General features: G+C 28.5%; 1 protein-coding gene across 1 annotated transcript; it reads left to right on the top strand.

Moving 5' to 3' along the window:
* Positions 1–23,694: 23,694 nt before the first annotated feature.
* LOC111287540 (21 kDa seed protein-like) lies at positions 23,695–24,623 on the top strand. The gene has a single exon (XM_022878163.2). The coding sequence runs from the start codon at positions 23,723–23,725 to the stop codon at positions 24,383–24,385; it is 663 nt and encodes a 220-aa protein (XP_022733898.1). The 5' UTR covers positions 23,695–23,722; the 3' UTR covers positions 24,386–24,623.
* The last annotated feature ends 1,220 nt before the right edge of the window (positions 24,624–25,843 follow it).

The following is a 25,843-nucleotide window of genomic DNA, read 5'->3' as shown; positions in this document are numbered from 1 at the left end:
TCTTCTATAAAAGGAGTAGAGATCAAGTGCTCTTAAGATGTATGAGTGTAACTGAAGTAAAAGGGATTATTGAAAAAGTACATGATGAAGTCTGTGGGACACATATGAATGGTCATATAATGGCTAGACAATTCATGAAAGCTGGCTATTATTGGTTGACAATGGAGGGTGATTGTATTAATTATGCTAAGAGATGCTATAAATGTCATATTTATGCTGACAAGATTCATGGTCCACCATCAGCATTACACGTTTTGGCTTTTCTATGGCCATTCTCTGTATGGGGCATGATGTCATTAGTTCTATCACTCCAAAAACTTTGAATGGACATAGATTCATCTTTGTGATGATTAATTACTTTACAAAATGGGTAGAAGCTACACATATGCTAGTGTGACCCGATCCGTAGTATACAAGTTGATAAAAAAAAGATAATATACAAAAATATAAGCTTCTAAAGATGATTATTTTTAATAATACCAAAAACTTAAATAGCAAAATGACGAATGAAGTGTGCATTTAGTTCAATATCTGTCATCGTAATTCTGTACCATATCATCCAAAAATAAATGGGGCAATAGAAGTTGCAAACAAGAATATTAAAACAATCATAGAGAAAATGACTAATACTTACAAAGATTGGCATGAAAAGTTACCTTTTACTTTCCATGCTTATAAGATCAGTATGAACATCTGCTAGGGCCACTTTTTTTTTTTTTGGTTTATAGAATAGAAACTGTGCTACCAGTCAAAGTAAAAATTCTCTCGTTACTTTCGAGAATGAGACTTGTGCTAAAAAAGATCATTTCAAATCAACATGGTAATTGAAAAAAATGGACACCAAATTAGGAAGGCCTGTACATGGTGAAAAAAACCTTTTTCGGTAAGACATTGACTTTGATAGAAATGGACGAAAATGATTTATCTACTCCAATAAATTCAAATACTGTAAATAAATATTTTGCTTGAAAAAGAAAAAGAAAAAAACAAAAAGTTAAAAAATGACATATCTAAGTTGAAAACCAACAAAATGTGGCTTAGACATGGAAAAAAAGCATCATCAAGAGAAAACCCTATAACATAGGGGCAAGTATGGTTTGAAGAGCTTTAAAGAATCAAGAAAGTCATCTGATTTAATTTTAGAAAAAAAAATCAAGGAATATTGTTTATGATTATCTGGTAAACATTACTTGGGTACCTTTGCTCTTACCCGAAAATTTTTGTTGCCATGCACTTATTATTACTAAATGAAATATGTTTTTTTTCCTTTAGAAATAACACCTATCCATTCTTTTATCTCATTCGATATCTTTGTTCACCTTACAAACGAATAAAAGAAATGTGTGATTGCACTTTAGTTATTTTGAACTTAAAATGATGAAAAAAAACAAATACGAAAGATCTCAATATTACTTTTAAAAGTTAACAAAAGCATATGAAAAAGGATGAGAATAGTACGTTGTAGATTTTTGGAAAAGAAAAATATTGTTAAGGAAGAATACAATGGTCAGACGTTAGTAACAGATTGGTCATATGGTAATTGTTGGAAATTTTGATAAAATAAACAAAAGGCGAGAAATTTTGAAAGCCATTTTACCGCAATTAGAAATGAATAATTTTGATTGCATTATACGTATTGCATCTAGAGCATTCAGTACATGCATCCATGAATAGCTATAACAAGGACAAGGATTTTTCATTCCCTAATAAAAATAAAATTTTAGTCTTTAGGTAAAGATAAAATCAAACAAGAGATTTCAAAACAAAGGAGTTTGCTTATTTAAAGATGAAAAATCAATTTCAAGAAAAAATGAGATTTTTTAAAGTTGTTGAGCCTCTATCTAGATGAGCCGTTTTCAAGTTAAAAATTCTTAAAATTATTGAGCCTCTACTTAGATGAGCTTTTTCTAAAACAAAATTTTTAAAGTTGTTGAGCTTCTGCTTAGAGGAGTTTTTTTTTTAAGATAAAAAATTTTTAAAGTTGTTGAGCCTATACTTAGAAGAGCATTTTCTAAGATAAAATTATTAAAATTGTTGATTCTCTGCTTAGAAGAGCTTTTTTTCAAGAATAAGAATTTTTAAAGTTGTTGAGCCTCTGTTTAGATGAGCCTTTTTTTCAAGATGAAGATTTTTTTAAAGTTATTGAGCCTCTATCTAGAGAAGCTTTTTTCAAGATAAAAATTTTAAAAGTTGTTGAATCTTTGCTTAGAGGAGCTTTTCCAAGATGAATTTTTAAAGTTGTTGAGTCTCTACTTAGAGAAACTTTTTCTAAGATGAAATTTTTAAAGTTGTTGAACCTCTACTTAGAGGAGCTTTTTCAAAATGAAATTTTTAAAGTTGTTGAGCCTCTGCTTAGAGGAGCCATTTATATTTTTAAAAGTCGTTGAGCTTTTGTTTAGAATAGTCCTTTTAAATTTTTAAAATTTATCGAGTCTCTGCTGGGAGGAGCCTTTTTAAAGTTTTTAAAAAAATTGAACCTCTGTTTAGAAGAGCTTTTTAAATTTTTAAAAAAAATAAAAAAAAACAAAAAAATAGATTTTGCTCTCAATGTTTCTTCTTTTCGAATAAAATAGTTGTCTATTTGTCTTTGTTTTATTATTGATTCTTAAAAATAAGCAAAAAGAGACAACTGTAAACATCAATTTTATATTTATTTTTATTATTTTTTTCTTCTTTTTTTGACACCTTTTTTGTCAGCCACCAGCAACTGCACTGCCAGAAGTCATGACAGTTGTCAACCGTTACTCTGATGGTCGCCCTAAACCTAGGCACCTAAAGTTCAGCAAAATCTCAAAAAATTTGAGATTTTGATTCTGATTTGGCTTTATAAATAGAGCCATAAAAAGGATAAGAAAAAACCAATAGAAAAAGGCCATCAAAGGAGAAACCCTACAAAAAATAAAAATACCAAAAAAACATTTTGCCAAATCCCAAAAAAATGAATCTCTATAAAAAAAATCAAAATACAAAACGAGTCAAACAAACACAAATCAAAAGAAATCACAGCCTTTTGGTAATGGGACCAACAGTGCCAAAAAATAAAAAACATAAAAGAAAAATATTTTTGGTCATAACTTTGGGTCTCGATCTACATAGTTCAAGGTCATTTCTCATAAAATTAAGCTCGAATTTATGTTTAAGAGGTTGAAAAGAAAGTTTTTTGAAGTTTTTAGATTTTTCGATAACCAGTGACCGACAGATGGCAACGGTGATCAGCAAACTGCATGATGCACCAGCACCAAATTCTGAGAGTAGCGATGGCTGGTTGGAGTTAGAGAGAGAGTTTAGAAGAGAAAAAGGGGTAGAGAGAGAGGGAAAAGAGAAAATGAATAAAATTTTTTTTAAGCTTTTATAGTTGTAGCCAAGACTAAAACCATGTTGTTTAAGACCCAGAGGATCCGCGTATTGATCCAAGACCCAACCATGAGTTTATGCACCCGACCAGTCGACTTAGTATCCCTCAACTTCTGATTGATCTAGTTGAACCAAATCAGACGAAATAGAATTGTCGAATCAACTGAACCTGTATTGATCGAACACTTGACCAGACCGATTCAAGTGCAAATAATTTTTTAAATTTTTTAAAAATATTATTTTTATTATTTTAAATTTTATTATTAATATTTATGAATATTAAAATGTTTAAATTTGTTAGAATAAATTTTTGTTGTAATAAATAATTAATTATTAAATAAAAATAAATGACAAAATATATAGTTAAAATTTTAGATAATTTCGTTAATTTTAAAATAAACCTTATAAGATAATAATAATTAAAAATAATAAATAGTACAAATAATAAATAATAAATAAATAAGAAAAAAAATTTTATCCGATGATAGGATTCTAAAAGTATTCCAAGTAGTGATACTTTATGAAATCTTTAAGTAAGAAGATTCTTTTTAAATATTATTAATGTATTGAAATATTTATTGAAAATCTTCAATATAATAAAAATTTCTCTTTTCTTAAAAAATTTAAATAAAAAAATTCAATAAAATAAATAAAATTTCTAAATAAGAAAAAAAATATGTGCATTAATATATTAGCATTTTGCATTACATGCACAATATAGTTTTTACAAAAAGTAAATCCGAAATGAGATTTTAAGGTATTTCGAGAAGCGATCTCTAAATAAATCTTTAGGTGAGAAAGAGTTCTTCTAATATTATTAATGTATTGGAATATTTTAAGAATTATTTCAATAAAAGGGTTCTAATTTATTTTTCTTAAATAAAAATGGAACAATAAATAATAAACTTTAATAAAAAAAATAAATTCCAATAAATAAGAAAAAGTTAAGAAAATTATTTTTCAAACACAAAAAATAAGACTATTTTTATCCAAATCAATGGATAACATGTAATTAATTGATACCGTTTTAAACGGGCGCTGTGAGGATGCTAATTATTTCTCACATGTAATCGACTTTCGGACTCAGACTGTTTTACAGACCCTAAAATTATCTTTTTAATAAATTTTAATTAATTTTGAGATTTTATTAAAATGATAAAATTTAATAGGTGCCCAATCACATTTAGTCAAAAAAGATTGATGGTGACTCTATTTTTTCAAATTTTTTCTTTCATTTTTAAATTCGTCGAGCGAACACAAAATCATTATGACACTAACTTTATATTTTGACAAATATATCTTTTGGATCTATTAAAATCAAATATTAAAAAAAATGTAAAACCTTTTTATGTAAGTTGATCCCTATCCATATACATATATATATATATATATATATAAGATTAAACCCTTTTTCCCTCTTTCACTTGTCTCTCTCATCTTTTTTATTTATTAAAATCATTATTAAAAAATATATAAAACTTTTTTATGTCAATTAATCCCTCTCTCCATATATATATATGGGAACATAAATTTGTATTAGTCTAAAACTAAAAAGTTTTATATCTTTTTTAACTATTAATTCTAATAAATTTAAGAGATGAGAAAGTAAAGTGAAAAAATAGAAAAAATAGATTAATTTCATCTAGTGGATTTATTAAAACCAATTGTTAGAAAATGTGTTAAATTTTTTTATGTAAATAGATCCATCTTCTTATATATATATATATATATAAGAGAAATCAACTTATAGAGTATAAAACATTTTTAGATTTACATATTTTTTAATCATTGATTTCAATAGATTTAAGAGATTAGATTAAATTATTTTTTTACTTATTTATTTTATCTTTTGGATCTATTAAAATCAAGAGTTAAAAAAATGTTTAAAATTAAAAAAATTTATAGTAATATAAATTAATTCTTTCTTATATATACATACACACACATATATATATATTTAAAATTATCTTCAAAACTTAAAATTATTTTAGTATCTTTATTATTAGTCGTTGAAAGTTGAAATCTCAACTTATTTATAAATAAAAACTCTAAATTATATTTAACTATCCAAATTATTGTACTATTTTGCTCTATTTATAAAAATTAAAATATCAACTGATTAAATTTCATACAAAATTTTAAGGCAGCTATCATACATGACATCAAATCAAATTAATAAAATTGATCCAAGCTTTTCTCTGTCTTTGTCTTCTTTGTTAAATTTTTATTTATCATAAAACACAAATAGATGCCCTCGTATTATTGGTTTCAGCTCTGAACAACAACAACGTGACTACATTATTTGAGACGGACAAAATCAAGGCGAATAAATCAAAAGCTGTATATGTCACCCAAAGATTCCATAAGTAGTAACATCATGATTTGGCAAATAGCAGATAGTGTTTTACTCTTGCAATAATGTGAGAATTCTGGAAGAATTCTCATTGCAAACAAAAAAAAAAATCAAAAATTTGAATTTACGTTTAGAAAAATTTTATTTCAAAAATATGAATTGTAATATATTTGTATAAAAGTGTTATATTCGAGTGCACATTATCTTATGCATGTAAAATTCTACTTTTCAAACATTTCTTACAAAAATCGATTCTTAATTGATAAAGAGAGAGTTATTTTTTTTATTAAATCGACTAATCCTTATGGTTATAATTATTTTTAATTGGAATATAACACTTATATATTTGATTTGGTTTTGTAGTTTGTTTCCTATGATTGATTTTTAACGTTTGGTTTGTAATTCATTTTCATTTTGTAGAAGGGTTTCCAACTTATTTTTGTATAAATAAATATCCTCAAAAAGTCAATGTATCTTTAACTTCAAAAAACTAAAAAAAATCACTCTAAAAAAACTAATTAAAGCACAAATAAATTTACTTTAAGAGGGTAGGGTGCCTATCAAGAATTCAGCTGATCTATACTATTTTATTGATTCTACTTCATAATTAAAACGCAAATAACTGATCAAAAGTATGATTTTTTTAAATGATTTCGTCTGACTATTTTTTTAATAGGGTCGTGAAACTATTTTATTTATTGATATATATTATATTATATATACAATATAATCAAAATGTTAGACCTAGAAAATTAATTATATTTTCATTTATTAATTTCCTTGTCATGCTAATCTAATATTAACTTTATTGGTATTATACAGATGAACATAAACAAATATTTTCGATGAAACAACTTTAAAAAAATTGTTCGCGGCAGCTCGGATATGCGAATATTCATCGTAACACCTCTACAGTATTTCCGTATGGAAGGCAGAGGACAAAATAGTATAAATGAAAGTATTGATGCCTTCAAAGTTAGCCATTAACATTTTGAAGCACAGGTAGCTATCAGCCCATCACATCAAAAATATTATTGTTCGTGACTATTTTTTCAAATGTGGTCCATTCATCCCCTGACATTATACTTTTATTCAGAGATGGTACATCCATCTTCTGGCATTATCTTTTTTTTTTTTTTTCTTTTATGAATTCTAGCATTTACAATAATTAAGAAGAGACGACAACCACAAAATCTGAAACGAAAATAAATTCAAATTCTATAAGTTTTTGGCTGGATGGATAAGATATACGTCTCACCCACAAAATTTAAATTAGATTTTTGAAATAAATTGTAATTTTATTTACGTTTATGATTTAAATTTATTATTAAATTTACTATTATATTTTTAAATAAATTTATCATTAAAATTTTAATTTCATGTAAGTTTTGTTAAGATGTAATATTTGAAACATATTTTGTAAAAATATTGTTAAAAAATTTTATAATTAAGAAAAAAATAAAAAATGATATGATGAGAAAAAAATAAGAAAACTAAGATTAGATAAGATTATGAATATTTATATTAGTGTATATATTTAAATATTTGATATATGAAATATTTTATAAAGTTAAAAGAAAATAAAAAAGTACATATATACGATAAATGTTTATTTGAGTTGAGATTGGTTTGTATGTTAGGGATTAAATTTTGAGTGATTTTTTTATATATTTTTATAATTAATAAATTTTTTTTTATTTGTAAAAATATCAAATTATATTAAATCGTTATATTTTATATAAATGATTTACGATTTAATTATGTTTTTACTTATTCCAATGATTAATTGATTTAGAGTTTTTTTGCCTAATAATTTTATCATTTTGCATCTAATTTTGTAACAAAATTAATTAAAATCTAACAATTGAAAAATATTTTGATAGAAGTTATTTTAAATTCAAAATTAAATTTTAAAATATAATTTTGTCATTGTTCTACTAATTTTGAATAAAAAATTATGATTTTGCATTATATTTAGTAAAAATGTCATGATATGTTTCGTGATTGTTTTTCTTGTCATATCATTTGTAGTTTTTATTATAAAAATACTTTTACAAGATTTTAAAATTATATGTTTCAGATATTAAGTTTTGATTAAATTTGTTTTAAATTAAAATATTATTGAAGATTTTAAAGAAAAATATGATATTATGATTGCAAAAAATAATTTAAATTATTTACATAAATAAAACAATAAATGTACATTTTATAAAAAAAATTTAAATTTAAATTTTGTGCCTGAGTATATCCGTCCAACCATCCAAAATCTTTGCGGATTTGCTCGTCAGACTCTGTGTCTGTCTTCTTAATATAGTAAATGTAAGGTGTTCACGTTGTTGACAGCGAAAACCAAATAATAGTGTCGTTTGATATGGTGGGTTGGTTGCCACGTGTGCTTCCAAATGTGAATGAGTCATTGACTGATTGCGAAAAGCATCAATGACTCATTTGGACTGTTTTATCTTCTGCCTTCCCTACGATAATACTGTTTATAGGTTTTCCGATGAATATTCGCATATGCGTGCTGTCGCGAACAAATTTTTTAATGTTGTTTAATCGAAAATATTTGTTTTTTTTTTTTTCACATAAAATAAATTTTCATCTGTATTCGATTAGCATGGACAGGAAATTAATAAACGAAAATATAATTAATTTGCTTAGTTTAAAATTTTGATTATATTATATATATATCCATCTAAAAAAAATTAGTTATAAACCCGTTTTAAAAATCATCAATTATTTGTGTTTATAAAAATAGAATCAATGAAATGGTATTTTAATGAGCCAAACTCTGATATGCACTCTACCCCCATAAAATTATAAATTATTTGTGTTTTATTAATTAATTTTTTAAAAAGAATTCTTGAATATTTGAAGTTAAAGATTATATTGATTTTTTAGGATAATTATCTTTTATTTATTTATTTAACCAAAAATAAGTTGGGAATTGTTGTACGAGCTAAAAAAGAGCTACAAAACCGACAGCAAAAATCAACCAAAGAAAACAAGCTACCCAATTATATGATTTTGATAGTCCAATTCTTTTATCTCGAGCTACGATCTTTTTTATAAAAATATATATTAATTATAACTTTTTTTCATAAATATCATATTAACTTCATTAACATCTTTCCTTTTAAAATCCTAATTTTAATATAATATTTTTTAAAAATAATACAAGCAGTAAAGGTATAAGTATTTGTCCTCACAAATGTTTATGCACTTAAACCACATTTATATATAACAAAAGACATATAGATTTAAATGTAATTAATTTCAAATTGTAAATAAAATTTTTCCTAAATGTAAATTCAGAGTTTTATTTTTTATTGTTTGCCGTGAGAATTCTTATAGAATATTTCTCACATTATTGCACGAGAAAAACACCATGTGGTATTATTGCCAAATCAGTTTGTTACCTATGAAAGCTTTGGGTGACGTGTACAGCTTTGGGTTTATTCACCTCTTTTGTCAAATTTGGTTTTGTCCGTCTCAAATAATGTAGTCACGTTATTGTTGTTGTTGTTTAGACTGCATTGGATCAAGGCATCTACTTTTGCTAATGAAAAATTCAAGGAAGAAGACAAAGAAAAAGAAAAGCTTGGATCAACGTTATTTAATTTGATTTGATGTGATAAATTGATATGCTAGATGTGAAATAAAATTTGAGTATATTAGTCTCCACAATTATTGCCTCAATTATTATTCAAAATTATATAAAATTCATGAAAAATTTTATGATATTTATATTTATAAATAATGTATCTTTATTCTTTAAATAATTTTTTATAACAAAAAGAATTAAAAATAAAATGTTTTCTACAAAATCATGCATAAGCTGCTTGTCTCGGTAAGAGACCAAGTGCACCCCGAGTTGCCGCGAGCAAATATTTTACAACTCGACCAAACATCTTGAGTTGCCCAATATTCTTACGGATCCGTCTCAAGATTTTATAATTATGATTTTAATATGCATCAAGAGGGATTCATCAAGAATACAAAAATTTTATGATTTGATAAGTATCAAATTTAAAATTAATTAATAATAAGTGAATAAATTTAACCTAAATATAAAATTATAAAAAATTATATATTTATTGGATATAAGATAATATTATTTTAGCAGATTCTTATTATATATAGATAAAAATAAAAGAAGCTTATTACGTAATAGATTTGAAAAAAATAATAGAAAAAAATTTTAATTTTGATATTATATTAAATATCAAATTTAAAATAAATTAACAGTAAGTGAATAGACCTAATTTGAATATAAAATTATAAAAAATTATATATTTATTAAATATAGAATAACGTCACTTAAACAATTTCTATAAAATTTTCAATGTTTAATTAGCAAATATATAGATAATTGTACAATATTTTTAAAGCTATAGATGATAAACACTAGTTTTTTTTTTTCATTTTCAAATCACGGTTGACATTAAAATTTCCTTAAAATTTTATGGATCACATGTTAGTTTTATTTTTCTTAAAGGATGTTTAACAAAATGGCTTGTTTCTTTCACTTTGTAATAAAAAGAATTATCCCTTGTTGACGATAAGGAAAAAAAAATGAAAAATCTTGCACCTATGTTACTTGATGTGATAAAATTGATAGCTATTTGTGAGGAGAAAATATTTTGATAATTATCGAGCATTGATATGCACTATAAATCTAAATGAATATATTGCCAATTGATTTTTAGATCAATTTGTATGATATTGAAGTTGACACTTAAAGGTTATAAATTCAAAGAGTTTATGTGTGTAGTATTCTCTTTAATCAGATAAATATACAACAACAATAAACGAAGCCTTATATCACATAACTTTAGGATTTGTTGTATGAAAAGCCAAAAAAAGAAATCATGTTAGACCATAGTTTTGAATTTTCTCATGCCACTTAATTTTATAAAAGACAACCTTTTCATTTTTTTTCCTTAATTGTATCATGTTTTTCGTAATTTATCTTTAGAAGTTTTGGTCTTTCCCAAATCTAAAAGCTCATTACTTTTAACTAGTACACAGATAGGCTTACATTAATTTCACATGTCTAAACTATTTCAAACTACCCTCTTTCATCTTTTCCTTAATTCAAATTACCCTTAATTTTTTTTTTTTGAAATATCTTCATTTCTTATTTATCTTTTCTAGTTTTATCACACATCTATCTAAGCATCATTGTCTTAGCTACACTCATTGTCTTATCGTATTATTTCTTAACGACTTAACACTCAATCCCATATAATAATATAGGCCTTATAGTTTTTTTTATATAACTTCACCTTTAACTTTAAAAGTATGTTGCGATCACACAACACAATCGATGTACTTTGCTATCTCATTCATCCTACTTGAATTTTGTGAGTTACAACCTTTTCTCTCTCAACATCGCTCTAAATAATTGATCTAAATATTGAAAATGACTACTCTTTGGTACTACTTCACCATCCAACTTAATCACATTAGCTTTCATTTTCCTATGACTATTAAGCTTATATTTCATATATTCAATTTTAGATCTACTCAATTTAAAATATAGAGACTCCAGCATATGCCTCAATAATTTTAATTTTTTAATAGATTAAAATTTTAAAAAAATCTATATGAATACATTAATGAGTCTCACTACTTCCACAAGTAAAGTAAGAAACCTTTTTAAGCTGGTACGTGTCTCTGCAGATTATTTAATTACTTTTTTAAGATTTATATATGAAGATGGTATTCAATAATATTTATGCTTGTTTAATTATGGAAAATTTGGAAAACCGAAATTAAAATTTTTGTTTTTGGTGTTTGGTAATAATAAAAAATGTGAAGAAATTTAGTTATGGAAATTATAAAGAGAAATTTAAATTAAAGAATTTTTTCATATCTTTTCAAAAAAGCTAAGGAATCTAAAAAAAAAATTTTCAAGTTGTGAAAAGCAATGGTTGGCTTTTACTATCATGTCTCGTTGAGCTTCTCTCCTTTATGACATATTCAAGTTGTGATAATTTTGTCTTTCACCATAACTTCCAAGTAGATGTTTAAGTTGTGCCAATATCTTTTCTCTTGTTTATTTTTTAGGCAATTGCATTGATTTTAATTAAAGAATTTCCTTGAAGCTCTACTTGGAGCTCAAAATCATAAACAAAATGAGATGAAGGTACCATAGATAAGAATTTAGAAGTGCTTAGAAATTGAGGACAAAGACAAGCAATGGAGTGTTTGTCAAACCAAGAAACTAAATTAGGCCTCCCTATTTTGATTTTTATGAAAATAAGCTTTCCTTCTTGATTTCCTCCTCTTAAAATGAGAAAACAAGTTACAATTTAAAAATAATAAAAAATTAAAATATTTGCATTTTTCAAAATTAATGAAAATTGACATGTATATTTTTAAAAAAACAATGAAAATGACACAACTGAGTATACCTATATATGTCTGGGAGCAATTATTTTATACTTCTACGCATGCATTAATTTGCTATTATATATTATGGATAACAAGACAAAAAGTAATAAATCAACAATGGTCAATTGCATTAAAACCAAAGGGTAAAATAATATTTTTCTTCATTAGAGATTGTCAATGGATAGCTAGGGGTATTTTTTTTTTGGGTCAAGTTGACGTGTCAGATTACTTGATTCTATAGGGCCATATTAGCTCGACCACCTCACTAATCTACGAGTAAGCCCCTTAAATGTTGACTTGTCATTGCTAGAATGGATGGTTAATGTCTAGGTTAGCATAGTCTACCAAGTCATCTTGGGTCTTAAGGTTGACTTTGGGTAGCCTAAGCTACTTATGTCCCATCTTTTTACATGTATAAATAAGACCATCCAAGTACCATTTTCACCATCTTGCTTTCTTCTACTTTCTTTGCATTTTCCTTTCTATTATCTTTTTTTATCGATCTCTAACTTGAGCATTAGCGTACAAATGCTAGGATCACTCATAATATTTTTCTTTAATTGCTCTCTTTTTTTTTCTTGATTTTAGAGTTTTATCCCTCATAAAGCAACTTGACACAAACATTTGGGGCACTAGGTAGGGGAATTTTTTTTTCTAGTTGAGCTAAAACACTATGCCATTGAGAAAGAGAATTGCCAATGAAGAAGATCTAGTTATTGCAATTGGGATAGAAACCCAAATCAGCTAACTCATAAATTGACCTACACCAGTAAAACCTGTAATAGAGCAATTTTTAGCCTTAAATCGATAACTATAGCCCCTTAAAGAGATGATCCAAAACCTCACTCCACCATAAATGCCAAAAGCACCTGATCCAATCACCCTAAAAGAGTTACACCAAGAAAAGCTACTGAGCTACAATGATATTGAAGCTTTTTTAGCTTTAAGAGAAGAAAACACTACTCCAACCAACCATTAGCATACCCACGTCTTGATACAAACTACCATATAAAAGTCTAAAAATTCATCTGCAAACCTCAACTGAACCAAGATTTGCATACTTAGATGCAAGCCATAGAGAAAGAATTGAAAGAAAAAGCCATTATATTTTAGGAAAAATTGAAATTTTTAGAAACTTCATCTTTCACCAAGGAAATAGTTCAGACCAATTCCCCTAATAAGGTTTAAGATACTGACTTTTGAAACATATGATAGTACTACTGACCCTTTTGATCATTTATAACTTTATCGAACAAATATGAGAATGCAAAAGGGTTGATAAAGCTTTACTACACAAAGGATTAACCACTACGCTCAAAGAACTGAGGTCCATAACCATGTTTAAATAGCTTAGCCACTCTTTCTTGTCCTGATTTGTTTACAGTCGATGAACAAAAAAAACTACACTCAATTTGATCTCAATCTACCAAGGTAGAAATAAGTCTTTGAAAGATTATGTCATGCATTTTAATGTAAAAACCTTTCAAATGAATGACTTGGAACAAGTAGCTACTATTACTGCTCTGACCAGTGGGCTCATTGAGAAAGAGTATCACTTTAAAATTACCTTTTTTTCTTAAAGTTGCCAAAAACATTGGTCGATGTGCTACTCATTGTAAAGAAGTACATCAATGCTAAAGCATAATAAAAAAATAGGTAAGATGAGAGGGGCCCTTCTCCCCTCATTGATGGTTGAGGTAAGAAAGGCTTATCCCATTTTTTTGCTATAAAAAAAGGAAAAAAAATTATGATTCCTTAATAAGAAGAAGATTGAGGCACCCAAAGGCTAAAAGTCCAAGCTGATGCAAAGATTACACTAAACTAAATACCTTTCGAAAGAGGATTCTAATTCACATTAAAAGAGATCTTGAGCTAAAATAGCTAAAGCCACTAAGGCATAACATAAGAAAAAACCTTACAAAAATATGCACTCTTTATAAAGACGTCGATCACAACATAAAAATTACATCAATTTAAAAAATTAAATAATGGATCTGATTAGAAGAGGTTGATTAGGTAGGTTTATTGATAGAACAAGACAAGATCAAGGCAGAGTAGATTTCATAATAAGGAACTAGAAAAAAAAAGATAAAAAAAATCAAGAGGATAAAGAAAAAAGAAACAAAGGTGGTGGAAAACCCAAGAAACAAGCTAGAAAAGAAAAAATAAGCTATAAATAATAGGCCTATGATGAGCATTATCAATATGATAAGTGAATACCTCAGCCAAAAAGAAATTTGATCAGGGAATGGTGATGGCACTATGGTTCTCAGCCAAGAAAGAGAAGAGTTGGAAAGACAAATTGATCTTTTTCACCTTAAAAGACATGGAAATGATCCAATTTCCACATAATGATGCCATTGTAATCACTGTTGTTGTGTATAATCATGTAGTGAGGAGGATCTTATTTGATAATGGAAATTTGACAAACATCTTATATTATTCCATAATGTTAAGAATGGGTATAAAGAAAAAGATGTTGAAATCGTACACCACCACATTGAGTGACTTTAAAAATGAGTAAATACTAGTGAAAGAAACTATTGAGCTATTGATCTCATTAGGTATTGAACCGAAGAGCATTACTTCAATTATTAAGTTTATAATGATGGACATACCTTCAGTTTACAACATAATTTTAGGTTAACCTAGTCAATCTGTTATGAGAATGATTAGCTTCGCTCATAATCTGAATATTAAGTTTTCAATACTAAATAGGGTTGAAAAGGTCAGATGATAGTAGTTCACGGTAAGATGATGTTTTGTGATGACAATGAAAGGTAGGATTAGAAAGCAAGTTAACAGTTCAGCCAGAGTCGAAGAATCATAAAGTGTCAAAGTAGTATGGTTAAAAGTCAAAGAGATTGAAGAAACAAAGCAAGAAAGTCAAGGTAAGAAGTAACATGAAATCGAAAAAAGAAAAAAATGTGCTTTTAAGCTACTTTGAGCTCTTAAACTCAACAATTATACATACTACAAATTTTTGAAAATTTTGAATAAATTTATTGAAGCCAAGCTTTTAAGCCAGCACATACATGTAAATAAAACCAAGCTCTTAAGTCGGTTAAAAAAATACAATAACTATATTTTAATCAGTTTTACATTTTTACAATGTGCCATTCTACTAAGAAATCAACTAACTATCATGTCAGGATTCATCATTCTCGTAGAAAATGATCCTGACCTAATTGAGCAAAAAGAAATCATTGATTAAATACTTGAGGTTAATAACAATTAACCAAAATCAATAGAAGATTTCATTTTTGTGTCATTTTGAAAGAATAATTTTGAAAAACGCACACAAATTGGGGCAAAGCTCGACCACTAAGAACAATTAATTTACTTTTGAGAAATAATGTAAACCTATTTACCTAGACTCTATCTGACATACCTGGGATAGACCCCGCAATAATGGTCCATTGGCCGTATGTACACCATAATTAATAAAAAAATTGTATAAAAGATTTTTTTGTTTTCCTACCTTAGATGTATAGACGAATATGAAGCAAACTATATACTCAAGAAAATCTATAAGGGCATATGTGATAATCACTTCGAACCTCTGTTGATGGCCTATAAAGTAGGTAGATAAGGTTACTAAACGTGATTGAATTTGTCCTAGTTACTCTTCAAGACATATTAGAAGAAAAGTAGACCATCAAGAAAGATATGACTAACCTGGTGAAGAAATATGATAAATGCCAAAATTTTCCATATGTACAACACCTTTCATAAATTGAATTGACTCCTCCCATTTTAACCCTTGTCTTTTCATGTAGTGAGGGGTGAAAGTCTTTAACCCTTTCACCCTAGTCATAAGGCAAAGGATATTTGTGTTATAATAGTGTATTAATTCCACTAAATGGCTCGAAGCTGAGGCACTAACTAGCACAATTAAATTTTAGGTCGAAAAGTTTGTTTGAAAGAATATAGTTTGTCAATTTGGTTTACCTTGAGCTATAATAACAAACAATAGGAAATAGTTTGACAATCCAAAGTTCAAAGAGTGGTGCTTTAACCTTAACATTGACCTAAGGTTCACCTTGATTGCATATCCTTAATATAATGGTCAAGCTAAGGTGGCTAATAAGACCATATTAAAATTCTTTGAGAAGCAACAAGATAAAGCAAAAGGCAAGTGGGTTGATGAGCTACCTAGAGTACTATAGGCTCTCAAAACAACCATAATGGTTCTTATAGGAGAAGCCCTTTTCAATTTGGTCTTTGGGATGGAGTTTGTCATGCCTATAGAGGTTGACCTCCCAAGTTTTCGAGTTAAGCTTGGAATTGAAGATAGGAATGAAGACGCCTTTAGGGCTAATATAGATTTGATAGAAAAATAGAGAGAGATAGCTCTGACCAGAATAATAACCTACTAGAAAGTTTCTAATTTTTACAATAAAAAGGTTTGATGAAAAAACATAAAAAAGGGTGATTTAGTGTTCAAGAAAGAAGAAGCTTCAAGAGTTAATGACTGAGGTGCAAAATTGGCCCTGAGCTGGAAAAACCCTTATATTGTTAAAGAGGTCATCCACGATATGACCTACAAGTTGTAAGACATGAATGGTAATCTAATTTTGAGGACAAGAAATGTGGACAACCTAAAAGTTTACTAGTAGTAAAAGGCATAAGGCCAAGCTAATAGTTTTAACTCTAAAAAAATGTTTGTACTACTTATTCTTTAAGCTGAATAAAAGCTTTAATCCTATTGAAAACATACAATACTAGATTTAATGTTATGCATGAAATCTAAAACTCGAGCATGAACCGTGTTAACTTTTATACATTTGAGTTAACAATAAAGTTTAAAGCTCAAAATCTCCTGATCCGATTAGTAAAATAAACTGATAGATCTTACATTAAAAATCTAAACTTGAGAAGTAGATTTATGATTCGAGTACAAACCTCGATAATAATTTTATACCGAGTAGGCACTTGTACAATTTAGATTCTTAAGTTAATTTAACTTATGTAATTATTTTGTGAAATAATAAGGTAAGACTTGATTATTAGAATTAAAGAAAGATGAGCTATAAAGTAAAAGAGAATAAATTTAAAGATGAAACTTGTGCAAAGAATGTATATTTCCATTTCACCAAAAATTATTTACAACATCTAGTTAGTTTGAAACAAAAATTACAAAAGTTACTAAAAGAGAAAATGAAAATCTATCCTGAGCATCCTTCTTCTAGAGCTCCCCTCCTTGCTCCTTAAGAATTGGCATTGTAGGTCACCAACTTTGACCTTAGCCTCAGCTCCAAGGGTAGTATCAATAGCAGTTTCCATCTTTATATTCTCCTTACTTTCAACAACATCAGTTGGCTTAGGAGCTTGCTTGAACTTTAAGTTGTTAAGGCTGATCAAGGCTGATCCTAAACAAGTCCAAGTAAGTATAGAGGAACTTCATCTTTTTTAACACTAAGTTGAAAAAGACAAAGACATATTCCTATGCAAACTCCAATCCATATTGTAAAACTTGTCAGATGCCAAGAAATCTTTCAGTACTTGCTGTCTGGCCTTCTTTTTGGCTTCAAGCCCTGACATTTACCTCTTTACCTTGACCAAGGCCTTATTAAGCCTGAGATCAGCCTGTTGTTATAGAAACTCAACTGTGACTTTCTAGATTGACATGTCATTAAGCTTAAGAGTTATGTCATTGAGCTTCTTGTTGAGCTTTTTATTAGACTTTTTCACTGTAGTATAATGGGTCTTGAGTTTCCTGTTTGCCTCTGTGGTAGTATTGAGATCCTGAGCATAGGCCTTAATATTTTCTTCGATCTTGTGGTAGTGCATAAAAGTTTGTTAGGTACTTAGTAGACCGTACCTCATAGTTTATGAAACAAAGGTAGAAAGCTGTTCAGAGACTACAAATGACAAAAACCAAGCTTAGAGTTGAGAAAATTGAGTTTAGACTTAGGAAATAAAACAAATTATAAAACAAGAATAAATTGAGCTAAAAAATGTACTAACCTTTCTACGAGAAGGTAAACCGTGTGATTTTTTTTACCACTTTAGGATCCTCGAATGCATTTTTTGTCATGCTGAACTCCGTATTTATTGTCACTCAGTCCAAGATGAGTTACAGTTTGATTATTGGCCTAAAAAGGAAAGCCTCATCTTCTGCCTTTTTTGAGGCCTCTACACCTTTTTTTTTTTTTTTTACCTTTTCTATTATGCAGTAGAGTTGGATCAAGGTTGAATAAAAGGTGGATTAATAATTTTGATGGCCCTTAAAAGAGCACTAAGCTGGATAGGGATTTACCTTTACCCTTTACCTTTAGGGCATGTACGAAATGGGTTCAATTGAAATGTCCACCCTAGATCGACACGTCTACAAAGGAAAAACAAGCTAAAAGTTGGAAAAAAATTTGATAAAAATAAACAGCATATAAAGTTACCTTACACCCACCCCAATACTAAACCTTCTTGACAATACTAGGGGAGGTCAACTCGTAAACATCAATAACCAGCACTCTCTGTTGAAGAAGTTAATTATTTTATCTTAAGTTTCAAGCTTGTTATTGGAGAAGAGGCTAACCTGAACACTTTAGAAAATGCCAAGCCTATTGTTTACCTCCCATACCCATTTATTCTCTTTTTCTATATAGAGAAAGAGCAGCTTTTAACTTTTTATTGAGCTTAAGCAAGCTATAAATTTTTTTTAGTGGGCTGAGTTGTCTCATAGAACTAACTTTATCATTTAGATAGTTTTTAACTATAAAAAAATTTCTAAAATAGAAGGGTAGAAAGAACTAAGTTTAACTTTCTATAAAAAAATAATAAAACTTACAATATACCGAAAAAAATTTAAGAATAAACTAAGTGATAGTTAAACCATAAGAAAGAAAAAATTTTACAATAAAAAAATGTAAAAAGAATCTTAGACCAGCCACTATAGACTCTCAATACACTTAAATTTTATCGGTGTCTAAAAGAGTAATAACTCGATCATTAATGGTCATTGCTATTGTGCTATATGCCTTCTTTAAAAGGTCAAATCTGACCTTCAAAGCATTGGAGTGATGCACCAAGCACATGTTAAGATAGCCTTCAAGATTGGTCAATCCCTTTAAGCTTTGTATCACATCTTTCAAGGTTATACCTAAGCTAGAAGAGGTAAAAAATAGGGTGAGATCTTTAACATTATTGCCTTGGGTGACATATTTCTCTCTTTCACCTTTATCCTCATCCTCGACTTGGTCAAACCTTTTTACTTTTTTTTTTTGTCCAAAGCTTGCTCACTTTCAAAAGCTTCATCATCAGATGACTTAGTTTTTGAGAAAGAAGTAGGGCATTGCACTCAAGTAAAAACTAAGACCTCTACTTCATCGAAAGAATAAGAAGGTAAAGAGGAGCTTGAATACCTCTCAAGCTTAGATTGTAAGCTAGAGTTAGACCATGAGCTTAGCTTAAAAGGTCTTCAAGAAATAATAGAAAGGTAAGAAAGGTAAGGACGAGAATGAGAGAGGTCTGAAGAAGAAGAAAAAAGATTAGTTGGAGGAGCTAAACTGATCTCAAGCATTGAGGTAAAAGATTCTGGGTCTTGGAATCTATGCAGTAAGAATCTCATCCATCCCATGATAATCTCACTCTCTCATTACACGAGCATTATCTTCAATTTGTGTTTGGCCCTTAATAAATATCAAATTTAACCAAAAAGCAGTTCAACTATAATCCCTTCCTGTAATAACAGAGAAGACCTCATCATTTGAGGAAAAATCTTGATAGTTAATCTAACCTCCCCTTATTTTTGCCTTTAAATTCCCAAACATACTAAAATTAAAAGATATAAAGAAAAAGGACAAAAAAAATATTGAAGAGTTAAAAAAAAAAAAGGTCAGTTGAAAAAAGATTAGAAGTATTTTAGGTTGATTAAATCAGGTCAATCAAGAGCTAAAAGGTTATAATGTGAGAACTAGAGGCCTAGTGGACCCTTTATGTAGCAACCATAAAAATTAGATAAATGCTTCAGATTGTGCCACATAGTTAAAATGGTTATTAAAGATGACCCTTTACATTCTTAGCTTTAATTCATTTTATAGCCTAATTTTCTCTCTCTTAATTAAATACAAAAAGGGCACACCAATCATTTCAGCAAAAGACAATTCACATCGACTAAACAACAGCAACATGTTAGATCAACTATGTACTAATACAAAAAAAATTCAAAAACAACAAAAAGCATAAGTTTCACATTAGTCATCATAATAACGAGTCAACAAATTACAACTAGGCATGATGCCGGACTACAAAATATATCGACAACCACCTATATGCTTGCCTGATCTAACCCTTGTTCACATTGGCATTCTTGGTCATTCACCTCGTTGAATTTAGATCGAATTAACTAAATAAAGCTCTTAAACTACACGTTCAAGAATTTAAGCTCAACATCATCAACTACATATTAGATCGACTCAATCAATGCTTGTCAGTTTGATATTTAGACTACTCGATAAGGGATAGAATATTAGAAGCATTTTTAGGTTCAAAAGGCAAAGTAGTATTTTTTTTTTCCATTAGAACTGTCAACAGACAACTAGAGGTATTTTTTACTTTTAGGCCAAGCTGACGTGTCAAATCAACCTGATTCTACAAAGCCACATCAGCTCTACCACATCCCCAATCTACCCATTAGGTCCCCCAAAATGTTGACTTGTCATTCCTAAAGTGAAAAATTAACGTCAAGATTAGCTTTGTCTACCAAGTTATCCTAGGTCCTAGAGTTGACCTCAGGCAACCTAGGCTACCCATGTCCCATCTTTTTACAAGTATAAATAAGACCATCTAGATACCATTTCACCATCTCGCTTTCTTTTACTTTCCTTACTTTCTCATTCCTATTAACCTTTTTTGCCAATATTTGACTTGAATGTCGGGGCACAAATGTTGGGACCACTCAGTATTTTTCTCTAACCACTTTCTTTCTCTTTTTTCTTGATTTCAAGGTTGTAACCTTTTAAAAGTAGCTCATCACAAATAAGATCATTCTATCTTAAAAGGTATCTAGGTTTTAGGCTTTCTCATATTCTTTTGTTATGGCATAATTTTGTACTCCCATGGTTTCAAATTGTTTAGGAATCTTTAATTTTTACATAATTTAAGAAAAAATTTTGACTTTAATATATTTAATATAAAATTTTAAATTTTTTTATAATTAAAGTTTTATGAATTTTAATATTAAAAAGTAAAAAAATATGAAAATAATTTTAAAATATATAAGTTTTGGGTATTAAAAAAGGAAAGTAATAGTTTTAGGACACCCAAAAAATAAAGATGGATAAAAAAATGTGATAGAAGGAGTATATATTTATGCATTCCCCTGTTTTTATTGGTTTATGCTCTTAATCCATTTCAATCATTAATATTTATCACTTAATAAAACCTAAGTAATTTTATAACAAAAATAACAGTAATTAACACAGCTAAATCTATATGTTGGTACACTGCATGAATTTAAAGATAAGACCTTAATGAAATTTCTAAATTAGGAAATATTTTTAAAGTTTTTTATTAAACATCACATTATAAAATTAAAATTGAAAATCATAATTATAAATTAAAAAATTTTGTTACATATATTAAGTGTACTAAATTTGAAAAAAATTAATAAATTAAAATATATTTTTTAGATAGGTAATTTTAATAAAAATTTTGATAAAATTTTTATCATTAAATAAGTATCAAGTAAATTTTGATCGTAAATATTATTTATAATAATTATTTTTAATAGTATTAATCTTTTTTTTTATTAAACTCTAGCAATCAATAAATTTATTAAATGACCATTTTTAATAAAAACCTTCCCAAAACTTTATTAAATAATTTCATTAAAAGCATAATCCTAAATTTATTGACATTTTATGGTCGGATGTGCTATGCAATAGGTAATTCCTTCGTTAAAAAAAGGAAACCAATTACAACTCAAAAATCACCAAAATAACACATATAGCAATTCTACAAATAATTAAAGCCCCATTTGATTAGTATTTTTGTTTTTTACTTTTTATTTTTCTCTTGTTTTTTATTTAAATTTTATTTTTATTCTTTCACTTTCTATTAGAAAAATAAAAAATTAAAAAAAATCTCCAATAAAAAGTTCAAGAATTTAAACATTAATTTTCCCTTTTAATATTTTTTACTGTCACTCCCTTACCATATAGATTTGACAATTCATATATTCGTGTCGTATAAAATATTGATAATTCATGTATTTGTATAATATTTTGCATAAAAATTATATGTTATAATTCATATTGATATAAAAAACGCGCAATATATATTTTAGTTTTTGTTAATCCCACATATTATTTTTACTAAAATTTTAAATGTGTTACTTTCATTTTTTTTTTTTTTTGTGTCATATTCATATTATAAAATCATATTGCACTTTAAATTATTAGATTTATTTAACAAAAAACTACGAATTCTCGATAGCCCATAGTGTTGAAAGCTTATAATGTGTGGTCACGGACTGGTTTAATTTTTTCTGATGTCATGATTTACATATGTCTATCATGGTAGTCATCGCGCAAGAGACGTTTTCACAAGGGTAGAACTCTACGTGAAGTTCCTTGGGAGTTTTTCCTCAAATTCCCCGTTAACTCCCCACTAACATTTTTTGTTTTTTTATTTGTTTGTTCTTCTTTTGATCTTTGTTATTTACTGTATACACCCAAAGAATAAAAAAAGATGTACTTGAAAAAAATTACTTTGGGGAGTTTTATCTTTTTTTTTTTTCTTTGTTAATGGAATCAATGAGTTAAACATCTTAATTTCTAACAGCGGTGCTAATTGGCTTTTAAATCTATAAACACGTTATAATTCCTTCACCACAAAAGCGTCAATCTTTAGAATTTCTTGTAAGAAATTATGTGTAATATAAACTATAAGTTTTTAAACTTTCTCTATTTAGTATTTTTTTTTAATCTAATAGTTGATCAATCTATTATTTTATTATCATGATTTGTAGTGATATAAATAATATGCTTTGCAATTATCATTGTAATGAATCTTCTGCATAAAAAAGCTTACAAAATTGTTAACGGACTATTGATTAAAAAAAAGTTATTATAATAAGTTACTAAAATTAGACAACTTACTCTGCGTTTATACCAAAAAGACTACCTTTATACCAAAAAAAAAAACATTTGGGTCTTAAGCACTATCTAAATACCTTAATTTATGCTAGAGTTATGACGAGCAGTTTAAGTTCAGATTCCATTCCAAGTATGTCTAGAAAAGTTGCCGCTAAACTTTTCCCAGATATATCACCTCACCTATATATTATATATTTTAAAAAAAAAGAAAAGAAAGAAAAGAAAAGAAGAATGGCGGACTAGGGGCCTTACCAATTTTTGTCTCTTTATCTCATAAAGGTGAGATGAAAAGAAAATGCTCCTCACATGCATTCTTGAACCTTATCCACTCAAATAACTGTGGTCCCAAGTCCATTTTTGAAACGTGTTATTTGAAAGTTTGTGGCGTTCATGGATTATGATGTAGTAATGGATGGCCTCTAATCGAGGTTTCGAATCCTTTCCAACCTCTATAAATTGAAGTGGCAAACCAAGCAACCGGCATAAAAAACAACACATATTGATCAACGTATTAACCATGAAGACCACAACTGTTGTAGTTTGGCTTCTCTTTGCCTTCACAACAAAATCATATTTCTTTGGGGTAGCCAACGCTAAAAATGAGCCTGTGCTTGACACTGATGGTGACGAGCTCCGAGCAGGGGAGCAATATTACGTCGTATCCGCAATATGGGGTGCTGGTGGTGGTGGGTTAGCTCTTGGCAGGCTTACAGATCAAAAGTGCCCAGAAATTGTTGTTCAAAGACGATCCGACTTGGACTATGGTACTCCAGTAGTATTTTATAATTTGGACACCAAGGATGACATCGTCCGCCGATCTACTGATTTAAACATACAGTTCGTTCCCATCAGAGACAGATTGTGCCTAACATCAACTGTGTGGAAGATTGACGATTATGACACTTCCACTGGGAAATGGTGGGTGACAACGGATGGAGTTATAGGGAACCCCAGTCCTCAAACTTTGCAAAGTTGGTTTAAAATTGAGAAGTCGGGTAATTTGGGTTACAAATTTAATTTCTGTCCTTCAGTCTGTGAGTCATGCGTAACTTTATGCAACGATATTGGAAGATATGGACATGATGGACAAATACGTTTGGCTCTAGGTGAGAATGCATGGCCATTCGTGTTTAAGAAAGCAAGTTCCACGATCAAACAAGTTGTTAATGCGAAGAACTAAGTGCAGTAGTTTTTATATGAACTACTGTACCGCCAAAATAGCACCGCTAGCCGGCTTTTAATTTCCACTAAATAAATGGTTAAGTCTATGCTTGCCAGAAAGTCGGTAACTGTAGTGCTATTGTTTATGTAGTAAATTACTTTTGCTTTGTTCGAGGGTGTAGGGGCTTACTACTGACTGGTTCGGCGCGCAGTTTTGTGCTCTTTCATCCTTATGAATAAATGTTTTTCCTTTCTAAGCCGAACAACTTTTATTTAGCAGTCAGATGGTTGCAAAGCTAGAACTACCTAGCAACACGAACGGAAACAACTTTCAAAAAATAGATCGAATTCATGAACCCAAAATTATCCGAACACCGAAAACTTTATATGATTGAAAAAAATGGAGATAACAAACACAGAAAATCATCCCATCAAATATCTATTGTCCTTGTCCATAAAATAACCTCAAACATATGTCCAACAAGCCTCCAGATCTTCAACCAAATTATTATAGCATCCACTGAATTTCTGTCCACGCCCACATTAGCCAAAGTATCATCCAGCCAAAAACATATTGTCCATATATTTCTTAAACAAATCCAAAAAAATAAACTCGATCTTCCATATACTCTATCATAGCTAGCACTCCATCGGAAAATAAATGACCGTTACTACATAAATCACCATACTAAAGAATTTAATAAAAGAATTACTCCAAAACAGCCATGTAACTATTCCTAGACATAAAACAAAAGCATATTTGGCCCAAATTCATGACAAAAGCACTTTCAAGTGTTTTAGACCCATAAGCTCCATTTCTTTCAATTTTTCAATAACAAGATCATCCTCACAATTAATAGATGAACAGGCAAGATTAAAGATAAAATATACCTCACTATTAACTTAACGTAATAGCTACAAATTTATATAAAGTATAGGATAGGTTTCTAGTTTAAGATAATACAAAATACAAGAAATAAATTTTGCACATTATCTGATGTTTGACATAAGAGAGGTGGACTTGGCTTTTATGTTCTTATCAAGAGGCTTGCTTCTCTATTCTTATCGTTATCCTTATCTTGACCTCCTAGTTCCATTTGCGCTCTCAAGATGGATGATCCATCGGTGACTCCAATTTTGTACAGTAGATACTAAAGACATGACTTAGGCAATGTTTTTGTTAAGATGGATGATCCATCGGTGACTCCAATTTTGTACAGTAGATACTAAAGACATGACTTAGGCAATGTTTTTGTTAAGCAGTCAGCTAATTGCTTAGAATTGGAGATACGAGAAACTTTAAGAAAATTTTTATACACCCACAAAATGAAGGTCAATAGCAATGTGTTTCATCTTAGAATGCATAATTGCATTAACACTCAAGTAGGTAAGCCTAATATTATTGCAAAAAATTATTGAAGGAGCAGTTGATTTAAAACCAAGTTCTGTAAGTAAGTTTTATATTCAAGCCATTTTA

Source organism: Durio zibethinus, chromosome 4 (assembly GCF_047325235.1).
Source record: "Durio zibethinus cultivar Kanyao isolate XHJ-2024 chromosome 4, ASM4732523v1, whole genome shotgun sequence".
Classification (NCBI taxonomy): Eukaryota; Viridiplantae; Streptophyta; class Magnoliopsida; order Malvales; family Malvaceae; genus Durio; species Durio zibethinus.
Note: the sequence above shows the minus strand (reverse complement) of the source record. Positions and strands in the feature narration are given on the sequence as shown.